A 22,812-nucleotide genomic window follows, 5' to 3' on the forward strand; every position below is an offset into this window, starting at 1 on the left:
CCTTACTCTGAGTAATAGTCGCTTACACCCACACATTGCATAATAACCTGTCTCATACTGAGACGATGCACATCTCTCCAGCTTGTCTAGTAAGACAGTAGCAATAGTATTCTCTTGTCATTACAGCTCTGCTAATATGCACAGGATAAAATGCACAAAAACACATCTCTATGTATCTCTTACGTATGTGTGAAGGATGCTTTGCAGTGCCCTGCCCAAATGTATGTGACTAAACTGGTCATAAACAGATTTTAAGACACAACTAAGGAGTGGTTCAAAATATTGAGGTGTGTCACACAAACGCCGACACGCCCTTACAGAATTAGACTTGTACAGACTTCACTGTCAAGTAATTCACCAGAGAGATACATCTATTGAGCTGTGTGAGGCTTTTGCATTTGTCTTTTACCAAGGAATTTGTTATCCGTGGCATAGACCTTCATTTATAAACTCTGTGTGTAGGCCCTTCGCTCACCATGTTGTCTTCACCTTCACCACTGAAAACTGCCCTGGCATCAGAAGTCTTTCTGTGGCAAAATGAATCTTCCTTAGCTGTCCCTTCAGATAACCGTCTGAGAAGTGGGACTAGCGGGGACCAGCGTGTTCAAGAGCAAGTCATGATGACAGTAAGGAGGCAGAAGCCAAGGAATTCGCAGTCTTCTGCCGCCAATTACGGCACCAGAGGTAAATGTGGTTGCTATGTAGTGTACCATTGTCTGGTAGGGTATTAATGGCTCGATTAGTCTGCATTTGTTCTAATTTATGGTAATAGTATATGTTCATTATATATTTTTAATTTCATGAGGTCTTATGGCTGCAAACAGCGTTTGTTTATGGTGTTTTTTCCTGCAGCCATATCTTGGCTATTGCATGGTGCCTCGGTGGTTTCTTTCATCGTTTGCCAAAATGGGTACACAAAAAATGCACCACATGTGCAAGGGGAAGTTATACATTTTTTGGTTCTCTGGTCATTTTTTTTTTTCAAATACAACATGCTCTAGGTGTGACATTATTTCTTGTTTTGTTTTCATTGAAGCGACAAGGCAGATTTATCAGTACTGTCTTAGTGCAAAATTAAGGTCCCTTGAGACTGAAAGATGATCGTGGACAAGCGTTCCCAGGAATGCTCTTTTCCCGATAATCATGCAGTGTAAACAGGTTGCCGATCACCTGACAAACAAGCTCGTTTGTCTGGTGAAATGATCTTTTGTTTTGCCCATACATCACCTTTTTCGGCAGAGCATCATGTGTAAACCGGACATATGCTCCCGAGAACATTGGCAGCCAAGATGCACTGAGCAATCTGTTACAGATCAGTCTGTGTGTAGTGCTATGCGTGGTCTGCCTATCTAAGCAAGGCGAGTAATAACAAAAATTACCAATCGGCAGCCGTTGAACGTTGTGGGTCTGAGCACGTAAATGAACCTTTAGACTACACAATCTTAAAGTGTGCTAGATTTACCAAAATGACTAATGATATTTGATAAATCTGGCAAATTTTTAGAGTGCCTATTAGTTGGCTTTCTTTGTTCCTCAGTTTTGGCTCGTGATGTTGCATGTCAGACCGTTCCCTCTTTCATCAAAACCTGCCCCTTTTCGACCAGGAGGCAGAAAGTGATTAAACATATAAATGTGGCAGCTTTCTGGTGCATTTAGCATGATAAATATTTCCCAATGCATATAAAAATGTTTTTAAAAAAAACATAGGTCTAAGGGGTAAGGTTTCTCCTTGTGGAGAGTGACATGCCAGCTCTGGCTTGTCAAGGTAAAGAGGCTTATTCGACGTGCAATGCTCCTCTGGGAAATTTTATATTCAAATTGCCTCTTCAGAGAGAGAAAGAGGACTTGAACTCTATAGCGCCACCTGTTGGTAGTAGCAATCCTACAAGTCACAATCAACCCTTTAACGAGTCTTGTAATATGACTTAGGATAAAAGCCAAATCATAATCTCAATTTGCAAACATGGTGTTTCGGGCTATTGACCCTCGTCAGTGCAAAGTATGAGAACTGATTTGTCTAGGTGAGAGGCTCTGGACTGAGGTCTAAGGGGTAAGGTTCCTCCTTGTGGAGAGTGACATACCAGCTCTGGCTTGTCAAGGTAAGGAGGCTTATTCGCCGTGCAATGCTCCTCTGGGAAATTTTATATTCAAATTGCCTCTTCAGAGAGAGAAAGAGGACTTGAACTCTATAGCGCCACCTGTTGATAGTAGCGATCCTACAAGTCACAATCAACCCTTTATCGAGTCTTCTCAATATGACTTAGGATAAAAGCCAAATCAGAATCTCAATTTGCAAACATGGTGTTTCGGGCTATTGACCTTCGTCAGTGCAAAGTATGAGAACTGATTTGGCTAGGTGAGAGGCTCTGGACTGAGGTCTAAGGGGTAAGGTTCCTCCTTGTGGAGAGTGACATCCCAGCTCTGGCTTGTCAAGGTAAGGAGGCTTATTTGCCATGCAATGCTCCGCTGGGAAAGTTTGTATGCAGATGGCCTCTTCAGAAAACATAGCAGCTCTTGTTGTCTATACAAGCCAGAAAAAAAGTCAGTAAGAAAATGCTGTGCGAATAAAGGCTAAGGATGGTTTAGGTTTGTATACGTCTACAGCTCTGTGTGTATTTTTACTTGCATTGTGAATGTATGCATAACCATAAGCTATTGAGACTACCGCTATCATCCTCTGAATGAACAAGTATAGTACATGATGGATTTTTTTCCTACACGCTCCAGAAAGTCTCAGCTTATCTAGCATTAGTCAGTGCGCTGTCTGTCGTGTACACGGAGCATCAAGCGGTATGAATTTATCAAGTTGGCTGAATTTATTATTTTTAGACAGCGCAAGACTGCACTAAGAAATTCCCTGATTCCAGCAATGTGTCACTTACTGGGCTGCTTGCTGTAATTTTTATAAATTTTTTGTTTTATCAGCAGGAGAAGACTACTTGGCCTACTGCCAGGTACTCAAACCATGCCCCCATCATGGATTGGCTGCTTTCTGCCTATGCACAGTGTACATAGAATGCTGTCAATCAGTGGTGTGGGCGGGGCTATACAGAGCTCAGCATTCAGAAAGCTGGCAGATCTGCAGCAGATAAAACAGTTTTTAATCAAAACCGCAGCACCCAGTAGTGTAAATGAAACATCACTAGAATCAGGGTCATTGACTCTAGATGATGGTGTTCTCAGATAGGGCAATACAAATCTGATGACAAATTCCCTTTAAATATGGAAAAGAGCTGCACAGCGACATTGCCTGTGACACGGCTCACGCTGTGCTGTGAGGGAGTGCATAGTGACCACAACAAGAAAGTTGCAAAGTATACTGCAATGTAACATCTATGCAATTGTATCTCCATACTTGAAGGGAACCTGTCAGCTTGGAAAGGCTGTGCCCGGAACGAGCAATAATGTAAATTAATAAAATAAAAGTTATATTGACTATTTTAAGACAAACATGTATACCAATCAGCCCAGCTCCTCTTGTTCTATAGCATGATTCCCATAGATTGCACAGTAGCTTCAAGCCAGCAGGTTCCCTCTAAGAATGACTTTTATAGCTGAAAAACGTATGTAAAGACCTATTCTGCAATACAGTTTTATTCGTCTGCATTGGCTTTTATTGTTGAAAAAGTACACATGAAGGACCACTTGCCATTTAACAGTATGATGAGCAGTTTTCTCTCATGTTTATGCTATATTTTGAACATTCTGCATATACTGTATAACTCTTACAGAAATCTGAATATAGAAAAGTACTATGCACTTTCTGCTTGGCATCTGGATGTATTCTTCTGACATATGGCAAAAGTTTGCTCACCTCATTCCAAAATTACACCATTAAAGGGGTTTTCTAAGTCAGGGAGTCTAATTTGGGTAATTCTAACAAAGTGTAAAAGCATTCTTTCCGGAATCCATGCTATTTCACAGTCCACTCATATGCCACCACTTTCTCTTTTGCTTCTATCGAACCGGCAATGCACCTTACTATAAGGCTCTTCATAGGTATAGCTTTCAGGAAATGGGGGGGACAAATTTCCTACTAATTATAACTTCTTCTTTTGTGTAAGTAAGTGGAGAGGTCAATAGGTTATAGCTGACTGTAAGCTCCAGTGGCAAAACTATACTCCCATGGACCCAAGTGCAAAGCTTGGACAGGGGCCCCCACCAGCAGGTTGGTCTGCAGATCTATCAGCCCATGTATTAATGTGCTCCATCCTGTCCCCTATCCTGTAGTAATGCCCTCTGTCCTGTAATAATGTCCCCCTCCTGGCACCCAACTTTTAATAAATTCCCCCTCCTGGCCCCCATCATGTAACAATGTCCCCAATCCTAATTCCTTACTGTATTAATGTCCCCCCTCCTGATCCCCATCCTTTAATGAATTCCCCCTAGTGGACTCCATCCTATAACAATGTCCCTCATCTTAATCCCTTCTGGAAATAATGTCCCCTCTCCTGGTCCCCATCCTTAAATAAATTCCCTCTAGTGGCCCCCATCCTGTAACAATGTCCCTCGTCTTAATCCCTTCCTGGAACAATGTCCCCTCTTCTGGTCCTAATCCTGTAATAATGTCCACCCTCCTGGCACCCAACCTTTAATAAATTCCCCCTCCTGGCCCCCATCAGGTAACAATGTCCCTCATCTTAATCCCTTCCTGAAATAACGTCCCCCCTCCTGATCCCCATAATTTAATAAATTCCCACTAGTGGCCCCCATCTTGTAACAATGTCCCTCATCTTAATCCCTTCCTGGCACCCAACCTTTAATAAATTCCCCCTAGTGGCCCCATCCTGTAACAATATCCCCCATCCTAATCTCTTCCTGTAATAATGTTCCCACTCCTGGTGCTATCCTCAAATACATTTAACCACAAAAAAATGAACAATTCATCTTACTTTTCCCCACTCCCACGGTGAGCAATGTCCTCTCCCTCCTCCATAGCTGGCGCAGAGGGGAAGAGTAGCACATGGAAGTGACTTCATGCATGGCCTGTGACAGACTCCCCAACCTCAGCTGATGGCAATTGATAGGCCAAAGGCCACCATCACTGAGGTGGGGAGGGCCGCCGGATCTCTATGCTACAATGCATTTAACCTGAATGTGTTTCCGAGGACATACATTCAGCTGAAAAAGGGGGTTGTGTTGGTGGGCCCCGTGACTCCACCGGCCTGGTCGTGGTCATACCCGCCATTGTGACGCCAGTAATGAGCTCCCATTATTATTTCTGTTTAATGCAGATGTCTAATGTACATGCACAGCTCTGTAGCGTCCACATTAGTTACACAAACAACTTTGCAAGTCACAAGTTCACAAAGCACTTCTGCACACATGTAGCTCTCTGCAGCTCGAACAGCATGCACACATACACATGTACACACACAGCTTGGCTGGATACAGCTACACACTCACCAAGCAATGTCGTGCATGCACAGCTCTATTACAAATACACACTCAGTGCACTGCTGTACTCACAGAACTCTGGTGCAAATACAGTATGCACACAGTATTATCACTAAGGCCGGGGTCACACTGGCGATTAAATCGGACGAATGCAATGCGATAAAAAATCGCATTGCATTCGTCCCAATGTTATTCTATGGGGCAGCTCACATCATGCGATTTTTGATCGGATCTGATCCTCGGACCGAGACAATCGCAGCATGCTGCGATTGTCACCGATTTTCAGATCGGATTCGACAATACAAGTCTGTGGGGGCGAGAAAAAATGGGACTAAAAATGGACCAGATGTGTGACTTGCGATAAAATCGCACCCGGTGTCCTTTAGCAAAAGCCGGCAATTCTTCCAATACAGTAAAATCACAGAGACCGGTTAAATAAAGAATGAATAAATCTAGACATTTATATATATATATATTTTATACATGTCATAGAGACACATTAATATATATATATTACAAATTCATACAGTTCATCATAGCAGAATAGCCGCAGAAACATTTGCCGGCTTTTGTATAATCATTCTCCTGCCCGACATGAAATGACACATGGTTTACATATAGTTAACCATTTCATTTCATGTTTTTTTTCTTATGTCTATCACAATTAATTAGATGAGGGTATGTGGGTAAAATTTTGGAGTTGTAGGGGGTTCATTTAAGGGTTTAATTCGTTGTATGAAATTATGGGGACTCCCTGCAGCCTCAGTGACGTCAGCGGGAGTCCCTGCAATTTCATACTATGAATTAACCCCTTAAATTAACCCCTACAAGTCCAAAATTTTACCCACAAACACTCATCTAATTAATAGTGATAGACATAACAAAAAAAACATGAAATGAAATGGTTAACTATATGTAATCCATGTGTCATTTCATGTCTGGCAGGAGAATAAATATCAAAAGCCGGCAAATGTTTCTGCGGCTATTCTGCTATGATGAACTGTATGAATTTGTAATATATATATTAATGTGTCTCTATGACATGTATAAAATATATATACATATATATATATATATATATATATATGTGTGCCTAGATCTATTCATTCTTTGTGTGGGGAAACCATTTAGCTATCCTGCGAGAAAATCTCGCCAGACGGATGTCAAACGGATCCTTACATGCGATTAAAATCGCATTAATGAAGAAAAATCGCATCAAAAACGGATCAATGGTTAAGATACCTTTGTGCGATTTCGGACCGTTAAAATGGGACATTTTTTAATCGTTGTGTGTGATTCCAGCCTAAGACTCACATAGCACTGCTCCCGCCACAGCTCTGCTGCGCACACATCTGCTTCTGAAGGCTTCTTACATCAATTTTATTTATAAGTAGTTTAGTATAAGGTGTAAAGCTGTCTCTATATTGCATCCGCACACTTTTAAAGTTTCTTTCATACTTGTGATTGATTATATGCCTTTGACCTAATGAAAGGTCCTAAAATATGGCTATGGTTACACGTTGCGTTTTTGTTTTGTTTTCCGCAGGCCAATCCTGCTTGCTTTCTTTGCAGTAAAAAAGATGCTTACAAAAAGTAGGTTTTGCTGAGTTTTTGCTACATTTATTGCTCCGTTTTTGTTGTCTCTTGTGCACGTTGAGAAAATTTAGCAGCCCAAAACATGTATGATTTAACTTCATTAGGGTTTTGAACCAAAAAAGCAGCAAAGACTGATACCTGTGTTTTTACTGTGTTCTTGCACTTACCCATTGTTTCATTTATGTAAAAAAAGGTTGCAAATAAGCAGAAAAAAACACTGAAAGAAGTGACATGCTGCTGTTTGCAAAAATGCAGCAGTTTTCTAAATCAGTCAGGGTGGTTGACTACACTGTGTATTCTGCCCCTCATATTAAACCATTTAAATTAGTATTTTTCTAAATACCTTATGCTCGCTCAGTCCGGATCACGTGACCCAGCCTCTGACATCCGCTGATGTCACGTCAATTTCCAGACTCCCTTGATTCACCCAGGCGTGACCCCGAATGCAGCCGCCTCTGACATCCGCTGATGTCACATTAATTTCTGGACTCTCTTAAAAATATTCAGAATTGAGAGTCCTCAGTGGTTGACTCCCTTGATTCACCCAGGTGTGACCCAGTCTCATACACTCCCCCTGATTGACCGGGCTGTGGGCAATGTTTCACCGTACGTCACAGCTTAGTATTGACAGTGTGCTTACAGGGTTCTGCCAATGAAAGTAGAGGAGAGGGAAAGCTTCTACAGCGCGAGCTGGATACTAGGCTGTGATATGCAGTGAAACACCGCCCACAACCCGGTCAATCAGGGGGAATGTGTGAGACTGGGTCACCCATGGGTGACTCAAGGGAGTCCAGAAATTAATGTGACATCAGCGGATGTCAGAAGCGGCTGTAGCCTGGGGTCACGTGATGTGGTCTGGGCGAGCAGCGATAGCGCCGCTCACAGACAAAAATGGCAACATAAGGTATTTACAATAATACCTTTTTAAAAGGTTTAAATCAATGGGCGGAATATACATTGACGTGGACCACCCCTTTACTCACTCTCCCCTGCTCCAGCGCTGAGTCTCAGTTGCTGCTCCAGGTGTGCATTATTGTCTGCAGTCCTGATGTCAACTCAATCACACTGAAGCCAAACATTGAGCTCAGAAGCTGTGCCTGAGAAGACATATGAACCTCTCAGAGCCACGGAGACGCCTGCTTGTCTGCAGCACTGTCAACTATCAGTGCTGTACACATTAACAGACCCTGAGAGCAGCGGAAGAGACATAGAGGGTCCAGATGAGTAAAAATCATTTTGAAACAAAATCTGGTAACAGGTGTTTTTTTTTAAACCGAAAACTCCCTTCATGCAAGATATGAACTTAAATGGTATTCTCAAGTTATGTCTTGAGTGGTTCAGAGCAATGCAATCTCCTTACAGTATCCTTACAGCAGGTTTCTAGTGGGGCAGGCTCTCCTCCCACTGTGACAGCTTTGGTGAATAGTAATACTCTAATATTAGTAGAACTATAAAGCTCTGCACAGGTTCTGCTAGAATATATTCAGCTATCAATGGTTTGTTCTGATTATACAATGTTAATTACACATAGAGATAACAGAGAATTTGAACAAGCACACAGGTCAGGACAGGGGGAGCAGGGAACTGTGATAAGGAAATCTGCTATGAAAGCAGATATGCTGGTGATTTATTACTGTATTTCTTCAGAAGATGAGAGGAAGTGGAGCAGCTAACTGCTGTATAGAAATCAATGGGCTGGAGAGAGGTGGCTAGTATGATAAGAGTTCCTCTCTGGAGTCACACACAGCGAATAAAAAATTGGTCCCGTTTTAACGGTACGAAATCGCACAAAGAATTCTTGTCAAGGGATCCGTCTGTCATCCCATTTTCCGGCGAGGAACCGATTTTATTCGCATCTAAGCATCAAATTGACATCCATTGTCAATGCCTGATGCTCTTTCCTGTTGACCAGGAGAAGTCTTGCGATTTAATCGCAAGTCACACCAGTGGTGCGTTTTCCATGCGTTTTTTTTATCACATCCATAGACTTGCATTGTCGAATCCGATCCGAAAATCGGTGACAATCCCAGCATGCTGCGATTGTCTCGGTCCGACGATCGGATGCGATAAAGAATCGCATGATGTGACATGCCCCATAGAATAACATGGGTTCGAATGCAATGCGATTTTTTTATCGCATTGCATTCGTCCGTTTTAATCGCCAGTGTGACTCCGGCCTTATACTGCACACTGTGTCAAGCACTACAGGCCAGGCTCCATGGAAACAAGCTGTACACTATTAAAGATAAAAGCTCTAATTGCATCACAATTATAGCAGATAGAAAAAGCAAGTCAATTGCAAACTTGTTTACTTTTATGCTGTCTAGCAAATTAAAGCAATTTAAGAACACTCCTTCAATAAAAAGTGTATCTTAGGACTGATTCAGACATCTGTTTTTTAACATACATGCTCTATCTTTAAATCTCATGGATATAAAAAGTATCTATTATAATCTATATAGCCACTCACATGTTCATTTTTTTATGAACCATGTGCCCACAAACAAAAAATCACAGAGAGACGTCCGTTTGGCGAGAACTCGTTATTCAAAGTAAACAAGCAAGGTTTGCTCTTTTATATATTAATGCTATTTGATGTTTTTCACACGTCACTTGTGTAATACGCAGCACTACCCAAGTAATGCAATTATACAGACCAAACAAGACAAATATCCATAGAAGCTAAAAACAGACATAAATGAATGGGATAATGAATAGTCAGTGTCCCAAAAGTCCATCCTATATCTTGTAAGGCAATACCACAACAATATGTGGAAATAAAGGTAAATAAGAGACACTGGAATTCATGTGATATGGATACCTGCAAAGGAGACCAGCATAAGCAGTAACAACCCTGAAGCTGCCGAACAGTGCAGGAATAACATGCTAAGACATGAAACATGAGAGCATGCATAAGGAAAATACATATATTAATACTAGAAATACAAAGCTAGGGATAAGGGCAGCAGTTGGTTTGGGAGTAGAGCTGGGTGGATTGCCGGCATGCCTTTTCATTAGCCAGTTTGGTGCAATGTTATCACTGCAGCCCGGCTAATCAAAAGCCACCAGAGGGATCCCATAGGGTAAGAGATTCACAAGCCTCCCATTCAGCAGCCAGAGACTACTAACCTGGCCAAAGGACTGGAGTCCCAGAAATCGATCTGCCCATCTCTAGTCATAAGCCTTAGGCTATGTGCACACGTAGCAGAAAATTTCTGCTTAAAAAACAGATTCCCTTCCCAGAAACCGCGCAGTTCCTGACACATAGAAATAGCCAGAAATGCGGAAAAATTTTTTACCACAAAGCGGTTTTTCCGCGGTAAGAAACGCATCAATATGCACAAAAAGTGCAAAATGCATAGAAATGAATGGGAAGCTTATTTTAGCGTTTTTTGGCAAATCCGCTAAAAAAAATGCTAAAAAAACGCTGTGTGTGCACAAAGCCTTAGGACTCTGATCTTAAATCCTTCTCTCAGCATAGCTCCTCCACCCTATGTTTCTGTCCTTTGTGCAATGAGCACGTACTCTTCCTCTTGTCTCACTGTGCATAATTAAACATTCTTTTAACAGCATGGTCCCACTACCCCATTTCATCAGTTTCTTTCCCTATGTCAGAAGTCACATATAGAGCTCTGGGCAGTCTTCCCTTCCTTAATTCTGTGATCCGACAGCCCTCCCCAATGCCTCCTGCACAAGACTTTAATTACAGAGAGAAGTCTCAGAAGCGCTCATTGCATTTACTGAGCGTGGAGAGCTAAGCTCAATCTCGGCACACTCGTTAAATATATGACCTGTAAGGCCTCAATCAGACATCCGTGAGATACTTATGTGTTCTAGCTTTGATTGTTACTTATAGAATATATATAGTCCCATTGTAATCTGTGGGGCTGATCACATGTCTGGTTTTTTTTGCGGGCCATATGGTCACAAAAAAATCCTGGAGACGTCCATTTGTGACAGGAAACAGATCAAAATTACCAATACAAGTCTATGGGTCAATGAAAATCACAACCAGCGCATGGATAGCATCAATGTACAGGGTGTCCATGATCAAAGGTGGTGTCCACTAAACGGACAACCTCTATTAAATCACTATGTTTCCTTCAAGTAAAGTAATAACACCTTTACTTACCACCAGTGCCGGTGCTGTTCCAGCGGTGTCGCCACTGGCTCTCCTAGAGCTCATGTAACATTGTTATGTCATTCGTTATCTGTGGCCAATCAGTAGCCACTTAAGTCTCCTCCTTCAGACATAACTAACACCTCTAAGAAGTGATGAACTTTGCCTGACTTCTCACTTCCGCCAGATGTCTAATTTGTCTGAAGGAGAGAGTGAAGTGGACACCAATTGGCAGCAGGGATTGAGTGAAATAACAATGTCACACAAGCCCTGAGATAGCCAGTGACGACACTGCTGGAACAGCGCCGACACCGGAGGTGAGTATAGGTATTATTATTTTACTTGAGTGAAACATAGGAAATGAGGAGGGGTTGTCCAAATAGTGGACAATCCCTTTAGCATTGTAATGAAATAGCAAAAAATAGTAGAAAAGAGCGGCACTCACCGGGTAGTGTAGTCAAGGCTTTATTATAAAAGCATATCAGCGGGAGAACGGGTGCAAAAAGGAGATAGCAACGACGATCGTTTCTCGCTGCAAAGGCGGTTCCACAGGTTACATCACGTTGTAACCTGTGGAAGCGCCTCTGCAGCACGAAACGATCGTCGTTGTATATCTCCTTTTTGCGCCCGTTCTCCCGCTGATATGCTTTTATAATAAAGCCTTGACTACACTACCCGGTGAGTGCCGCTCTTTTCTACTATTTTTTGCTATGTGGATTAGCTTATTTTCCATGAATGTGCACCTAAGGGTAAAACAGTTGTATTGCCGGCTGCGTCTCTTTTATTCACGTATGATGGTTCGGATATGTGGACTATTGTGATGGTGCTCGCCTTCTAGTTCTGGACATTGTAATGAAATATATAGGAGAAGCTTTGTGTTTTATTTATGTATTTATTCATCAGTAAAAATCCCTGGTAAAAGCTAATACTGACCAATCACTGATGAAACTCAAATCCAAAACACTGATGAATAACACTCTGTGTTTTTATATATGAGAGAGAACATGGATTTCTGAATGAGAATTAGACCACAGTAATGATAAGAACTTTGAGCATTCCTGCATGTTCAGTAAAGATAAAAACTGTGATAAACCATTTACACTAGACAACCCGTGGCACTAAACGATTGCCAATCGACAATCAATTAATAGCTTGTTTGCACATGCGGACCACAGTTGCAGAGTGAACAATCTATAATAGGGTTCAGTGTGCATAGTAGGCAGCTGTTCTTGGCAGAGCAGGTCCTATTTATACAGGATGATAAAATACTCAGAATGATAATCTTTTATGCAACTAAAAATATCATTTCACTCAACGAATTAGCATTTTCTTTGCTGAACAGATGCCTATTTAGACTGCATGCTTAGCCAAGTAACCAGTGGCGTAACTAGAGCCCAATGACCTCAGTGCAAAATCTGACCCTGGCCCCCCACCAGCATGTTAGTCAGATGTATGGGTCCCTGTAGCATTCTAGATTCTATAAAGTCAGATTTGTTTTCTCCCCTTCGCCTCCCATACAAAAGGCATCATAGAGCTACCAAATAACAAATATTATCATATTGTTTCTGTACAAGTCACCACATAGTGTCTGAGTATAACCAACATCCTGTTACTGAACAAGTTCTACAGGGTGGGCCATGTATATGGATACACCTAAATAAAATGGGAATGGTTGGTGATATCAACTTCCTGTGTGTGGCACATTAGTATATGGGAGGGGGGAAACTTTTCAAGATGGGTGGTGACCATGACGGCCATTTTGAAGTTGGCCATTTTGGATCCAACTTTATTTTTTCCAATGGGAAGAGGGTCATGTGACACATCAAACTTATTGAGAATTACACAAGATAAACAGTGGTGTGCTTGATTTTAACTGAACTTTATTCTTTCATGAGCTATTTGCAAGTTTATCTTTGTTTACAGCCATTGACATGTCGCAGAGGTTAACACGTGAGGAGCAGATAGAAATTGTGTTGATGTCTCGTGAACACAGTACCTGGGTCATTGCAGCAGATTTCAATGCAAGACACCCTACGCAAGAAAACTGTCACCATTTCCATTTTATTTAGGTGCATCCATATAAATGGCCCATCCAAAAAAGTTTGCCTCATCACTGAACTTAATGTTCTGGGTAAACTGAGGGTCCTGTTCCAATTTTTGTTTTGCCCATTCTGCAAATTGAGCGCGCCGATCCTGCATCAGTCAAATATCCCTTCAGCAGATATTAGCTACTCACAAATAGCACCCTTACAAAATCCAGCTGCTGCAGCATCTCAACAAGGATGACACAGATCGGCGTGCTGAATTTGCAGAATGGTTCTTTCCGGTAATGCCTCTAATCATTATGACTTTTTCCAGCTAGGACTCATCTCCGCAGAAAGTAACACACATACAGTTATAGTTGATCAATTCTATAGCAAACTCCAGACTGCTTCTCCCACTCTTACACTACGCCAGAGGAAGAAGCAAATTTCAATAGTACTACCCTGGTGCCCAACACAATAACAGTACCTCCCTTTTTTTCCTCCCATGTTAACAAAATTGGGGGGAAAATAAAATCTTATAATAATGATATCTCCCTTTATGACCCCTTTACAGTAGAAATGTCCCCCTCTGAGGATCCCATATAATAATGCATATATAATCCACATGCAATAGTAAAATTCCACTTTATACTCCCATACAATAGTAATGCCTGTCTTTGTGCTCAAATAAAACAGTAATGCCCCTTTCCCATTGGAAACAATACAATAGTAATGTACACCATTTCTGCCTCCATACAGTAATAGACCACCTTTTATGTCTCAATACTGTTGGATCATCCCATATTGTGACTTCATAAATTAATAATAATGTATGGGCCAAATTGGCAAAAATTATTAATGTCCCCCATTGTGGAGCAATAGTATACCGCACTCTGGTCTCAAAACAGTGATGTTGTCCCCATACAGTAATAATGTCCCCCAATTGGCATCCTACAGTAATTATGTCCCCCACTCACTGCATAAACTAATTACTTATGTTCTTCATTCAGACTCCCGTACAGTAATTGTCATTTGTCACTTATCCTGTAATAATGTCTCTCATCCTGGTCTCCATGATGTAATAATGTCCCTCATCCTGGCCCAAACTTTGTAATATTGTCCCCCATCCAATAATAATATCACCCATTGTGGCTCCTCTATTAAATTAGATACCCAATGCAGAACCCTTTCTCTAATAAAGTCACCCATCCTGGCCTCTTTATTTAATATTCCTTATCCTGCCACCGCTCGTGTTATAATGTCCTCCATCCCCCATCCAACAATTCAACACATTTAAAAAAAATATATTCTTCTTACCTGTCCTTACTCAAAACACTTGCAGTGTCCTCTTCCTCTGTAAAATGTTCAGAGGGGGCAGGGCAGACATAGTAGTGATGTCATGATGTGCTGCCCGTGAAGGGTACGCCGATATGAGTGTGTATAGCCATTGTGGTGCAGGGAGGGTCTTTGTGCTGCAATATATTTCAAATACATGTGCATCCTATGATGCACATCGAGCTTAAATAGGCATCAGCGTGCCCCCTTCATCCACGGGCTTAGTAGCAGTCACATCCTCTGTGACCACGATCATTATGCCCCTTATAGGAAGGCTTATTCATGATAATCTTGCAGTAGAAATGGACCTTAAACCTCAGTGAAGATAAGGACTGCAAGCTCTGCTTCTCTCAGAAACAGTGTGGAGAGTTGTTGTATAATGAGTCTTTGTGTCCCTGAGAGAAATAACCGGTGGCCCCAATAACTGTGAATGGTGGTCAATGGTGCTGCTTCATCCTGAGATCTTGATGTCCACTGTGCTGGCTGCACTTTGTGATTCATTTTTGACGATCACAGCATCAGTTAAATCTCCCAATCCCTTATCAAGTTCTAAAACTAAACATGAGTCAACAGTGTGAAGGAGCAGCCAAAATGGCAAATACAATTCTGGGATGTATTAACAGAAGCATACAGCGTAGATCAAGTGAAGTCATTATCCCCCCTCTACTCCTCTTTGGTCAGACCTCATCTGGAATACTGTGTCCAGTTTTGGGCACCACATTTTAAAAAAGATATCAACAAACTGGAGCAAGTTCAGAGAAGAGCGACCAGAATGGTGACCGGTCTGCAAACCATGTCCTATGAGGAACGGTTACAGGATTTGAGAATGTTTAGCTTGCAAAAATGAAGACTGAGGGGAGACTTAATAACTGTCTAAAATATCTCAAGGGCTGGCTGTCACATTGTAGAAGGATCATCTTTATTCTCATTTGTACAAGGAAAGACTAGAAGCAATGGGATGAAACTGAATGGGAGGAGACACAGATTAGATATAAGAAAAAACTTTTTAACAGTGAGGGTGATCAATGAGTGGAACAGGCTGCCATGAGAGGTGGTGAGTTCTCCTTCAATGGAAGTCTTCAAACTGAGGCTGGATGGACATCTGTCTGGGATGATTTAGTGAATCATGCTTTGAGCAGGGGGTTGGACCAGATGACCCAGGAGGTCCCTTCCAACTCTTCCATTCTATGATTCTATGAAGTTCTCAGTCCCATGATGAAATTTTGTTCAATTTTTGGCAAACATTTTTACTTTTTTATACTTGAACCACTTGTGTGTTTGTGTGGCGCCCTGCGTCCTTACCGCCACAACCGCTACTGTTTTGCATGTGTTTTGTGAGCAATGGGAGTTATTCTTTCGCTGCTAGAGATCACAACACACACACACAATTTACCTCACTCCCTTACTTGTCTGAAGCTTAGAGCTTTGCAGACATGCTCTAACTGGGAGAGGGAGGAGTCAAGAGTTGTTGTTTTCAGTGAAGAAGAAGATGGGAAGATGGAGAACGCTCTTGAAAGCCATGCCATGTGCTCTTTCCAGGAGTAAAGCTAAGAAGCATCAGGGAATCAGCGCCTAGGCCATCCATGCTTTCAGAGCAGGGTGGTAAGCTGAGAGACTGTGTGAGTTTATACAACCAACAGCAAAGTATTTTCCACGGGAAGACAGTCGCAAACTAGGATCAGTGAAGGATTGTACAAGAAGAAACTTGAGCTTCACACAGGATCCAAGTTACAAGTTGCCCGAGGAGGAAAACACAGTGAGTAGAGGCTATACTAGAAGTTCCAAACTCTGGGAAGCCTTGGTCCCTGAAGGGATTAGAATAGCAGGAAGATTACACTGAGTCACAGCAGAGAGAAGGATAACTTCCATTCTCCAGAGCAGACTAAGGCTAGTTTCACATTTGTGCTTTTGAGCGCAGCGACGGCCTGCGCACGGCCGCCGCTAAGCCCTGCCCCTGCCGCGCCTCCGCCGGTAGCTCCACCTACCGGAGCATGACGCTGCATGCGTCCTCTATCTTTATCACTGGGGGCGCAGGTTGTGCGCAGTATGCGTTTGGTGGCGCATGCGTCCTTTTCACGGTGCGCCGAGTGTAACCAAACTGCAGCAGGTTGCATTTGGTGCTGGTCAGCACACCGTGAAAAGGACGCATGCGCCGCCAAAGGCATACTGCGCACGGCCTGCGCCCCCAGTGATAAAGATAGGGGACGCAGGATGCATGCAGCATCGTGCGCCGGTAGGATGCATGCATCCTGTGTCCCCTATCTTTATCACTGGGGGCGCAGGCCGTGCGCAGTATGCGTTTGGTGGCGCATGCGTCCTTTTCACGGTGCGCCGACCAGCACCAAACGCAACCTGCTGCAGTTTGGTTGCGCTCGGCACACCGTGAAAAGGACACATGCGCCACCAAACGCATACTGCGCACGGCCTGCGCCCCCAGTGATAAAGATAGGGGACGCATGCAGCGTCATGCGCCGGTAGGCGGAGCTACCGGCGGAGGCACGGCAGGGGGTGGGGCTTAGCGGCGGCCGCCGCTGCACTCAAAAGCGCAAATGTGAAACTAGCCTTACCTGGTGAGAGTTGTAATGTCTCCTCTGAACTGTACCTGAACTACAGTAAATGATAAAGTGACTTTCCTTGTCTCCTGCCTTATTACTCCATGCCTTCTACTTCCATCACAATCTCTGGGGGTCAGCCCTGGCTGGAGAGGGTTAAACATCTGCACTGCCATCACCATCTACTGCCCCTGGGATCATCTGCAGTGCCGGCTATACTACAGTCAAACACTCCAACTGGCATCACGAATCACTACATAAACTTTATCCCTAATCAATACTCCCCTTTCACATGACCGCCTGGGGCCATGGACCGGGTCACTGCCACTGTGACACATCCCTTTAAGATGACCAGCCCAGTACCGAGTATCCCACGGCCTCTGGGGTGCGTCATTTGTCCCATAGCCACTCTGCTCTTATCAGTATTGAATAGAAAAGGAGAAAAATGTGCTAAAGTGTATATTACATGTTAATAGAAGGATGACTCTTGGTGTTGATAGGGGTCAACTGAAATAACTAAATAACTAGATTCTCGCTGACCAGTCTTGCTTGAAGATCCACATAGTACAAAGATACCATCAGTAGAAGCTTGAATTGTATTCAATAGAATCCCATTGTTTGGGTAGCACTGTTCCAAAGGATCTGTTCTTTAAAATCTGCAGCATGTCAATACTTTCTGTGGATTTTCTTTGCAATTGTTAACCTTTGTAATGCATAGGGAAAAATTCAAGGCAAATCTGTCAAAATTGAGGCAAAACACATGCAGATTTGCTGGAGAAAATCCACAGAAAAGTAAATTACATCTGCATTTATCAAAACAGTAACTGTGACTTCACAAAGAAATACAAAAAGCACACCGCTCTTCATATACAGTGGGGAAAAAAAGTAGTCAGTCAGCAATAGTGCAAGTTCCACCACTTAAAAAGATGAGAGGCGTCTGTAATTTACATCATAGGTAGACCTCAACTATGGGAGACAAACTGAGAAAAAAAAATCCAGAAAATCACATTGTCTGGTTTTTTTTCATTTTATTTGCATATTATGGTGGAAAATAAGTATTTGGTCAGAAACAAAATTTCATCTCAATACTTTGTGATATATCCTTTGTTGGCAATGACAGAGGTCAAACGTTTTCTGTAAGTCTTCACAAGGTTGCCACACACTGTTGTTGGTATGTTGGCCCATTCCTCCATGCAGATCTCCTCTAGAGCAGTGATGTTTTTGGCTTTTCGCTTGGCAACACGGACTTTCAACTCCCTCCAAAGGTTTTCTATAGGGTTGAGATCTGGAGACTGGCTAGGCCACTCCAGGACCTTGAAATGCTTCTTACGAAGCCACTCCTTCGTTGCCCTGGCGGTGTGCTTTGGATCATTGTCATGTTGAAAGACCCAGCCACGTTTCATCTTCAATGCCCTTGCTGATGGAAGGAGGTTTGCACTCAAAATCTCACGATACATGGCCCCATTCATTCTTTCATGTACCCGGATCAGTCGCCCTGGCCCCTTTGCAGAGAAACAGCCCCAAAGCATGATGTTTCCACCACCATGCTTTACAGTAGGTATGGTGTTTGATGGATGCAACTCAGTATTCTTTTTCCTCCAAACACGACAAGTTGTGTTTCTACCAAACAGTTCCAGTTTGGTTTCATCAGACCATAGGACATTCTCCCAAAACTCCTCTGGATCATCCAAATGCTCTCTAGCAAACTTCAGACAGGCCCGGACATGTACAGGCTTAAGCAGTGGGACACGTCTGGCACTGCAGGATCTGAGTCCATGGTGGCGTAGTGTGTTACTTATGGTAGGCCTTGTTACATTGGTCCCAGCTCTCTGCAGTTCATTCACTAGGTCCTCCCCGCGTGGTTCTGGGATTTTTGCTCACTGTTCTTGTGATCATTCTGACCCCACGGGGTGGGATTTTGCGTGGAACACCAGATCGAGGGAGATTATCAGTGGTCTTGTATGTCTTCCATTTTCTAATTATTGCTCCCACAGTTGATTTCTTCACTCCAAGCTGGTTGGCTATTGCAGATTCAGTCTTCCCAGCCTGGTGCAGGGCTACAATTTTGTTTCTGGTGTCCTTTGACAGCTCTTTGGTCTTCACCATAGTGGAGTTTGGAGTCAGACTGTTTGAGGTTGTGCACAGGTGTCTTTTTATACTGATAACAAGTTTAAACAGGTGCCATTACTACAGGTAATGAGTGGAGGAAAGAGGAGACTCTTAAAGAAGAAGTTACAGGTCTGTGAGAGCCAGAAATCTTGATTGCTTGTTTCTGACCAAATACTTATTTTCCACCATAATATGCAAATAAAATGAAAAAAAAACAGACAATGTGATTTTCTGGATTTTTTTTTCTCAGTTTGTCTCCCATAGTTGAGGTCTACCTATGATGTAAATTACAGACGCCTCTCATCTTTTTAAGTGGTGGAACTTGCACTATTGCTGACTGACTAAATACTTTTTTTCCCCACTGTAACTACTGTATATAACTGTTATGGAGCTTAGTAAACTGAACGTTTTTGTTCTGTGAACCATAAAATACATCCTCTCCTCCTGAGGGCTCATTCAGATGTTAGTGATTTTTCTCGTGAGAGAAAATCCTACCAGGCTTCATCAAAGTGTCTTTTTATCCGAGTTTGGGCAGAGTGTCAGCTTTCATCATCAGCAAAGTTTGGTCATGTTTCTTACAATTTTCTTCACATAAAAAAAAGATGGAGATTTCTCAAGCTTCTCCTATGAAAAACAGACCGCACACGGATGCATTCGATCTTCTTTCATGGATTCAGCGACTTGCATTGACGATTTTGATCTGACACTCGGATCAATATTGGACAAGTCTTAGTGCTTTTGCGTGGATTACTCAGTCCAAGGAAAAAAATTGGACTTGTTAGCAGCCCCAGAGACTATCATAGGTACAAATGCTGTCCATGAAAAGCAAGGATAGTGCTCGTACCAGAAAACTGTCGTCAGAATGAGCCCTTAGTAATAGTATTTTCCTCCTTTTCTTTAAACATTTAGGAATGAAGGTAGGGGAGTGACATCTCTAAAACTCTAAATGACATTTACTCTAATTTATAACGCAGCCTAAAATTCCACAAGTAAAAATAAATGCATTCAAGTAAAAAAAAAACAGGTTTATGGGTTTCCGTGTTCTTGAACATTGTATCACATCTTACAGTATGTAATATGATCTGCATCTGTCATGCATTTAAGTTGGGACTGCATTATTGTTACTATTACAGTACCCTTCTCAACATTGAGATTCCAGCACCAACAATGAAAAGTCATGGCATTATGGAAATTACAGGATCAATAGATATGTTAATGATAATCAAATGATTAAAAAATGGAGACATTTTCAAAAGATCTAAATTTATTTAGTATAGCATATTAGTGCTATGCACAGAAATAAATGCACTTACATTACTTGTCATGCTATCAATGAGGTTATTAATGGTTGGCTTAAGAATGTTCTGCCACCCTGAATGTACTTGGACATGCAAATAGTCAAGATCCGCTGCTGGCAGCTCCCTTTGCATTTGCAGACAAATGATGTTCCTGATGTGATCGATGGTTCATGAGTTAAGAAAGGCAGCTGGCAATGATAGCATGTTTCGGCCAGGAGGGCTACACAGTATCATCTGCAACATAAAGCCAGGCATTGATGTGTTGAAAATGCCTTCTTGGACATTTTGGGGAAGTGGCCATACCACTGGTTTGGATTAAATCAATATATTGATGAGATGTTAGTGTACCTGGAAAAAAAAACTAGAAGGATCCAGCTACCGTAGATTAAGCCAGTCCATATCATAATCCCATGAGCAGTAAGCGTGTGCATGACATTGGGATATGGGCCAGATATCTAGCTGCAGATATTTCATTGGCAATCCGCTACTGCTTTCAAACTCCATGCAGCACAAGATGGCAATGGAGGTTGGAAGGGAGATCTATCTTCTTCAGCGATGAGTCCCGCTTTTGTCTTGGACACAAGGATAGTCAAGATTGATCTGGGCTTCATGTGGCCAGCACCATAAAGAGGCCTTCAGGAGGGAGCATGACACCATCTGGCTCATAATCGAATGTCATAGTCAAAAGTGTTTTAAAAATGACAACACCAGGCTGCATATTTTTTGAGCTACTGTGAGCAGCTTGCATCGTTTAACCATGCTACATTGACCTGCAGCACCTTCAGACTTGACTCCCATTGAGCAGATTTAGGAAATAATTGGTCGGCAATTGCAAAGGGAGCGTCCAGCAGTGGATCTTGATGATTTACTCCCAAGTGCTTTCAGCGTTGCAGATCATTCCTCAGACAACAAATAATAACCTCACTTATAGCATGCAAAGGTGTGCAAGTGTATGTATTTCTGCGTGTGGCACTCACACTGAGAAAAAAATTACCATAAATGTTTTGAAAATGCTGTTTCCGTTTTTTCATTAATAAATCTATAGATCCTGTGATTTCCATAAGGCCACAACTTTTCCTTCTTGGTATTGCAATATCAATGTTGAGGAGTGCATAAAATGAAAACCACAAGGCAGATGTGGACAGTCACCTTTTTTGAGTTCGCATTAACACTAAATTATGTTTAAATTGTTTGTTTTCTGTCTTAATAGCTGGTTCAATGTACGAGACCCTGGAAGATTCTTACAACATGAATCGCAACAGTACAGGCAATAATTATGCAAAATACACATGGGGTTATCCGGTAAGTTTGCCTGAAAGTTATAAGCTGATTAAAATAAGTTATTGATAGAATGTTATTGGTGTTTTCCCTCAAAATTTCTTTTTCTATCATGTTGTGATGTTGAGTTGGTACCATTTTGGGCACATTCTGTACCACTTTTTGTATTCCTTTTTCAATATTTGTTTAGCTCCCATCAAGAAGGAAACGAGAGAACTATGCATGTTACAATTTGCATCATTTGCATATATTTTATGTCACTTTTCTTTTTGCCTTTAGTATTTGTTACCGTTTTTGCAACCCAAAGAAATTAAAAATAGCGCATGTGATTCATGAATTTTGTGCAGTATAAAACATAATCTTTTTTTTTTTGCCTTTGACTTATTTTCCATCCTGTTCAACATTCGCACAACTTGCAACATGACACCAAAATTTTCTCCAAAATATGATAAAATCAATACAGGGAGACACTGGAGAACATTTGTACAAAGTTTTGCGACTTTTAAAAAGTTGTAATTCATGAATCGGCCCCAAGCATCTGGAAACTCCAATCTCTGCCCACAACAACAAACATAAAAAAACAGCTGAAAGCATAAAATAGACTTTAAAAATTTTTAAAATAAAAGAATTAGGCTCAAATAAAAAATAAATAAGCAGGTGCCCGCTCCCCAAAAAATAAATGAAAAAATACCTTATATCTTTGCACCTATTATTTAATGTAGGCTACTTGCATGTTTTCATTGTGTTTTCGTTTGTGTTTTTTAACATGCGTTTTTTAGTAGGTTTGACGCTGCATTTTTCGTCTCTTTTTGGTGTGTCATGCTTTGTTTTGATATTTTCTGGTATTTGGCTTTGACAAAAACTTTATCCTTTTATGTAGGCGTTGATAACATACAATTTTTATGCGTTTCTGCCAGGAAAAGGCACTAAAAATCCATGTGTTCTTTTTCATGCAGATTTTATGCATCCAATGCAAGTCTATGAGGAAAATACGCACAGAAACTCAGCGTAACCCCAAGAGAAATTGACATGTTGATAGTTTAAACTATCAATGTCTGACAGCGACATTTATGTCACGCTTCCCAGAAGTGCATCACTAGTTC

At 41.8% G+C, this 22,812-nt stretch overlaps 1 protein-coding gene across 1 annotated transcript in view; it reads left to right on the plus strand.

The window, feature by feature from the left end:
• Positions 1-339: 339 nt before the first annotated feature.
• PKP1 (plakophilin 1) overlaps positions 340-22,812 on the plus strand; it is a 127,863-nt gene continuing 105,390 nt past the window's right edge. Inside the window, exons 1-2 of the mRNA XM_073561061.1 lie at positions 340-684; positions 21,642-21,733. Of these exons, the coding sequence (XP_073417162.1) occupies positions 477-684; positions 21,642-21,733 (300 nt within the window). The 5' untranslated portion in view covers positions 340-476. The remainder of the gene's footprint in view (positions 685-21,641; positions 21,734-22,812) is intronic.

The sequence above is a fragment of the Dendrobates tinctorius genome, unplaced genomic scaffold, assembly GCF_039654945.1.
Source record: "Dendrobates tinctorius isolate UK_male_01 unplaced genomic scaffold, ASM3965494v1 ptg000312l, whole genome shotgun sequence".
Lineage (NCBI taxonomy): Eukaryota > Metazoa > Chordata > Amphibia > Anura > Dendrobatidae > Dendrobates > Dendrobates tinctorius.